The sequence below is a fragment of the Oreochromis aureus genome, linkage group 9 (genome assembly GCF_013358895.1).
Source record: "Oreochromis aureus strain Israel breed Guangdong linkage group 9, ZZ_aureus, whole genome shotgun sequence".
Lineage (NCBI taxonomy): Eukaryota > Metazoa > Chordata > Actinopteri > Cichliformes > Cichlidae > Oreochromis > Oreochromis aureus.
Genome location: NC_052950.1, coordinates 738,611 through 745,000, shown reverse-complemented (window position 1 = coordinate 745,000; position 6,390 = coordinate 738,611). Strand labels below are relative to the sequence as shown.

The 6,390-nt window shown below is 42.4% G+C and overlaps 1 protein-coding gene across 1 annotated transcript in view; it reads left to right on the top strand.

The window, feature by feature from the left end:
• Positions 1-6,390, top strand: part of reck (reversion-inducing-cysteine-rich protein with kazal motifs) — a 72,216-nt gene that overhangs the window by 40,573 nt on the left and 25,253 nt on the right. The window contains exons 9-11 of the mRNA XM_031748205.2: positions 69-327; positions 432-605; positions 5,873-6,085. Of these exons, the coding sequence (XP_031604065.1) occupies positions 69-327; positions 432-605; positions 5,873-6,085 (646 nt within the window). The remainder of the gene's footprint in view (positions 1-68; positions 328-431; positions 606-5,872; positions 6,086-6,390) is intronic.

Here is a 6,390-nt window from a genome sequence, read left to right as displayed (position 1 = left end):
CTGTTTCGTGACTGTTGTAGTGACGTTGTCTGTTAACATTTTCTCACATTGCGCTGTTATGCATGCAGGTCTGTACTGCTGCGACAGGGCAGCTACCCACTGCCAGATGGCTTGCCGACAAATCCTTCGCACTATGAGCACAGAGCATGAGATTATGGAGGGTTTGATCAAGGAGTGCGGCTCCCAGCCCCTCCCTCAGGAGCCTATGTGGCAGTGCTTTCTGAGCAGTGTCCAGACTCCTTCCATAACTCCAGAGGATAACCTTCCTGCCAAGATGGACTGTGCCAAGCTGCACTGCTGCTCCAAAGCCAACACCTCACTCTGCAGGTACGACACTGTAGGTCTCGACATCAGTGGAAGACAGTGTTTGGGTGTCATTTACAGTGAGCAGAGGTGAACTACAGGTTGATTATATATGTGTTACACTCTAGGGACATGTGTCTGGAGATCAGCTCTAACTGGGGCAGCCAGACATGGCAAGACTTTGACCAGCTCTGTGAGTACAACCCTGTGGAAACAGAGCTCATCAACTGCCTGGCTGATGTCAGAGAGCCCTGCCAGCTGGGCTGCAAGGACCTCACTTACTGCACCAACTTCAATAACAGGTCAGGCTAGTGCTGCTCACTGACTTTAAAATGGCTGTGTTATGGCCACTGCATGTCAGTGACATGTTGTCTACATATGGTTCCTCACAGCAACCTGAATTTGTACTGTGCCAACACAAGCTATGATTTTTTGCCAAAATCAAAGTGAGGAAATAAAATCTTATTTTTCAGCGTATTTGACATGATGTTTAGGCACAGGTGAATAATTCGTACTCTTCGCCTTAGTATCATTATTAAACTTTTAATGCAGTCTGATTTTGTACTGTTCCCATTGACCAATTCTCATAATGACCTGTGTCTGTGCAGGTGTGACATTGTAGATAAACATGTGGATCCCCAGATCTGAAGCTTGCACACCATCAACATTAAAACTGACCTCCTTGGCTGTTTTCTGACTTTGATATGTTGTTCCTTTTTGTAGTCACTGTGTTTTCAAGTGTGATTAACAAGTAAGTCAAACGTCCTGTGACTCCACCTGAAATACCAGAAATAGGTTTTCACTATGGACTAAATAAACATCAACACACTGACTTAAAGCAAGTCAGCTAGAAAAAGCTGATCATGAATAGAGACAAAATGTTCATTGATTCAAAAGCACACTTCTGGAACTTGTTGATCATAGCTTGTGTGATCTGTATGTCCTCATATGGTACAGTGTAGTATAAAAGTGTATCTGTGGGATGGGACACAGTATTACATGAAATACTGGTACATGGACTGGTTCTTATACAGCTCTTTGGTGCTCAGTTAGAGTAGAAACAACATGTCTCATCCATACATGCACTTTTTTCAATGCTTAAGTGCCTCAGAGAACAACCTGGGGTTAGTATGATGCCCTAGTATAGTTGGTGTGCAGACTGAGGCGGTCAGGGATCAAACAGATAGATAATCAATAAACTGATGTTAAATAATGTGTTTTATCAGTTGTATAAGAGCACAAAACAAACTCCCCTCCAGTTACCAGAACTAGAACAGAACCACCTTGGTGCACGGTGGAGGTCATGTCCTGGCCACGTGTTCTTACACTGTTATGTTAAAACTCAGATAACCGGAGAATATTGTCTAAATAAATGAGTTTATTAATTATTGGTTAACTAAGCAACTTATAAACTGCTACCATAAATGTGACTGGCAGTTAAAGGTCAAGAAAGAAACGTCCTGTCATGTTATCTGGGTCATTGTCACATTCGGGCTGGAGCTGAGTGGACCGTGTTGAACTTGAGGCAAAGAGCGACCATCGGTGGTGTAAGTCAGTGAGATTATTCCACAGTAGTGTGGGAGAGCATGTCCTTAGGCAGAGCTTTACCTCTGTTAAACTGCTGAGTGTGGTCCACATAGACCAGCCTCCTCTACAGTTTGAGCTTCTGAGTTCTTGTATGAAAGAAAATGTGTATAAATAAACCCAGTGGGTTCTGAAATGCAGCCACAAAATGTATGAATAGACAGGACACACAGTGGTGTGTGAATGGGAAGGTGGATGAAGTGAAATGGGGCCACTCTGGGAGAATTCAAGAAACATAGCTGCTGACTTAAAGGTCCCTTTTAATTTAGACTGAATAATTATGTAATAAATAACATGAAAAGATAAAAATGATGTTTTTAGCTTGATTTGTTTCTTAAGTTTGATTAAGAACAGGATGTCACTCAGATTGGTATGTGTGTGTTTGCAGTATAGTGTGTGTTATATGTACACAGTGTCTCCTGTTGAGAAGCCCACAGCCACACACAGATAGGGATGGGTATCGTTTAGGTTTTATCCGATACCGGTGCCAAACCGGTACTTTTGAAACGGTGCCGGTGCTTAAAGAATGGAGAACACAAACTTTGTCCAAAAACCTCTTATGTTTTTATTTTTAGCAGTCTCGTTTTTTCTGCAAAATGATGACCAAGTTAGCCTTTTCTGTTGATACAACGCACCTCCTTTGGTTGGAACCGGTGCTTAAACTATGGAAAACACAAACTTTGTCCAAAAACCTCTCATGTTTAGCTGTTTTTTTGTAAAAAGATAACAATGTGAGCCTTTTCTGCAGCTACAGGGCATATATGGTATCACTCTATCAAACAAGAAGACAGCCGCATGTAACTACGACGGTGTTTGCTAGTTCACCTTACATGCATTAATGTAATAATGTGGTTAGCCTACTCAACGTTAATTACAGAGAACGGCTGCTGCTGCCATCATCATCAGTCATCATTTCTGCTACACTGACAGGGCTAGGGGCCAGGACTCTACTCTTCGGGTTTTTGGGGGATGTTGCTAACTCCGGGTCCGATAACAGGCACCACATCCCCAGTAGATGTGCACGGTGTGAGGTCTCGCAGCAAGCTATCAAACACGGCACATTTCTCGGCTTTTAAAAAAAACGCTATGCGTCGCCAGGTGTTTCATCAGATTCGAGGTGTTACCTCCTTTGACAGTATCACAGTATCAGCTTAAAGCACTTGTTGCAGGCTGCTGAGTTTGCATCTTTTGCTGTGAAGTACAGCCAGACTTTTGATCGCTTCGCCTTGGGCATTTTTAATCTGTAGCTCTGCTCTAAAAGAACGTACGTACCTGGACCCGCCTACTATCCTTGGAAAGGTAAAATGATTGGCTAAAATCCCAAGTGTATGACATCTCAGGGAAAAAAAGCACCAAAATAAAGCACCCCAATGTGCGCTGCTTTTCGGTCTGGTTACTATCGTTTATGATACCGGTACCCATCCCTACACACAGAGCATTTCAAAAACAGGAAGTACATGATGAAAAGTCATTTCCAAGTGATTTTGATACAAAAAAAGGTATTTAATTGGTTTTATTGGTGATCCAAACTTTTGGATGTTTTACTTTATCCAAGCATGGCTGTCCAAATGTTGGACTAACACAAACATAAAATAAGGATGGAGGAGCCAAGCAGCCACAGCTGGATATTTTGTATTGTTAGTAGACTAAATGTGGAAACACTGAGACATAGAGCTGCACCAGTGCAACACCATTTGTTTCTGCTGCTGGCAGTACTTACCGGAAAGGTGCATTGTCATTTTTGTGACTGAAAGTCGTGCACGATTGTGTTACTGCAGCTGGGAGAAGATTTAAGGAATCACGATGTAGTAAGGTTGGCAGCAGGCTATTCACTGCAAACTGGGCTGAAGTGAGCACAGAAATAAGTCCTAGCTCCCACGATAGTATTATGGAGGGCCATGAGTGCCAAAATAAATCAAGTTCATCATTAAATAATTGTGTCATGAATTCATTAAAACTTGAACTAATTAATTAAATATATACGTTACTTTAAAAATATCAGTTCATTTAAATTAAAACGTACGATGCATTTTTTATTCATTTCCAATTAAAAAAATGAAAACTAACTAAGGTGCAGCTCGGTGGCAGCTGTTCCAGTTTGTCCCCGTGTTACCAGCTGCAGACCTGTTCTGAATGAAACCTACCTGATCTTATGAATAATTACCAGCCTCTCCAACCTCACTGCTAAGATCTTTTGACAGTATTTTACGATCAACATATTTTAGGTGTATGGGTCTATAATTAGCTGTTAAGATTTTGTTCTTCACTGGTATCAGTGACATCATAGATCCTTTAAAACTGTTATGGTGTGTTAGACATGTGATCAGTCTGTAGGCACATACACGACCAAATGTTTGGACACACCTTCTCATTTAATGGTTCTTCTCTATTTTCATGACTGTTTACATTGTAGATTCTGACTGAAGGCATCAAAACTATGAATGAACACAAACACAAAAAAGGGTAAAATAACTCACAACATGTTTTATACCCTTTGCTTTGATTCCTGCTTTGCACACGTTTGGCATTCTCTCCATGAGCTTCATGAGGTCGTCACCTGAAATGGTTTCCACCAGTCTGGAAGGAGTTCCCAGAGATGCTGAGCACTTGTTGGTCCTTTGTCTTCACTCTGCGCTCCATCTCATCCCAAACCATCTCCACTGGGTTTAGGTCAGGTGACTGTGGAGGCCAGGCCATCAGCGCTCCATCACTCTCCTTGTTGGTCAGATAGGCCTGACACAGCCTGACATGTCAGTTGGCTACCTATTTCATATGCAGGATAAGGACACCTGTCAATACTTTCCCCCACCCTCCATAATTGTTTTTTTTTGTGGGTGATTGTGAGTGTGCAACACCCCCAAGCTCCATCGTGGACCTGACACAGAGCAGCTAGACATTTTAACTGGCTGTATCTGAACCTCTTTTTTTATTTAAAAATATAACAGTACTACAAAAGGCACTATAACACTTTGCAGACTGTCTTTTACTCACAGCATTAAGTATAAATATCAGGCAGGTAGTTCAACCAGTGTAGGCGCAGTGGTAGAAAACTAGGAGGCTTTTTTTCTCGTTTATGTTTTTGTTTTATTTTTTTATTCATATTATTGTCTTGTGGATGTTATGCTGGAGAAGGCGGGGTCAAGGCCAGACTGATGAAAGATAAGAGAGGAAAGCAGAGAAACAGGAAAAGGAAACAGGAGACAGAAAAAGGGAGAGGAATGGGGGGAAGTAAACGGACACGCTCAACTGCTGCTTCTGTACACAGCACCAAAAACACACAGGGAGGTACACAAACACAGAAAAAACACTATTTTACTGTGTGTGTGTGAGACTGCAATAATGTCCCTCCTCCCTGAGCCCCAGAGGCTGATAGGGAAACACCCAGGAGATGCTGGCCGTCCACGACAGCAGAGCTGTATCAGTACCTGTGGAGATTTACACTTTTATGCAGCAAACCACAGTCCAAATTTCCACTGATATTTGCCACAATAAGAGTAAACTCCTCTCAAAGAACTCTGTCAGAAAACGATGGAAAAGCCTGACTCTGCACTGCTGCAGTCCTGCATGGACCAAGCTCCTGTTAGCCTGACCCCGTGCATTACCAGATTTAGTTTTGTTTTGGAAGTCAAACCTAAGTTGGCCATGAATGCACCAACTATGGTTACAGAATCCACACACACACACACACACACACACACACACACACACACACACACACACACACACACACACACACACACAGAGTGATAGAACCACACCCAGAAGCTTCCTTGTGGAACCGTCGGTATTTTAAACCACCAATTAGCTGACTCACTTGAGACTAAACCCACCAATCAGACACCACAGACGATTCCTGATGTGGTCAAGAAGGGAAAACCTGTGTGACATTTCTCAGAGGATCTCTGGCTCCCTCTGTAGGAGCTGCTACACATGTAGCGCTGAACGGCTTATTGACTTCCTGTTGTGTTTCTGTGTCTGTCCACAGGCCGACGGAGCTGTTTCGCAGCTGTAACATCCAGTCAGACCAGGGTGCCATGAATGACATCAAGCTGTGGTCTAATGGTACAATTAAGATGCCCTTCATGAACATCCCTGTGCTGGACATTAGGAAGTGTCAGCCCCATATGTGGAAGGCTGTGGCCTGCTCCCTGCAGATCAAACCCTGCCACAGCAGGTCCAGGGGGAGCGTTATATGCAAGTAGGTCTCCTCTCACCTTTGTACTGTAAGTCACATGACCTTTGTTTTACATTCCCTGTTATATCTATAATAAATGTAAAGCTCTGTCATAATAAAACCAATAAGCAATGAATGTGAACTGCTTGAAGTGTCCTATATTTGTGAAAACCTTTTCTATAGCAGTTACCTTATGATGTAATAACAATAATAATAATAATAATAAGCTTGCTATAATGATCACAGTGCATGTACCCTATCTCCTCCTTAATGGGTGGGCCAGTCTGAATGTAACTTCTAACAAACATTATCACACAAACAGTGATTAT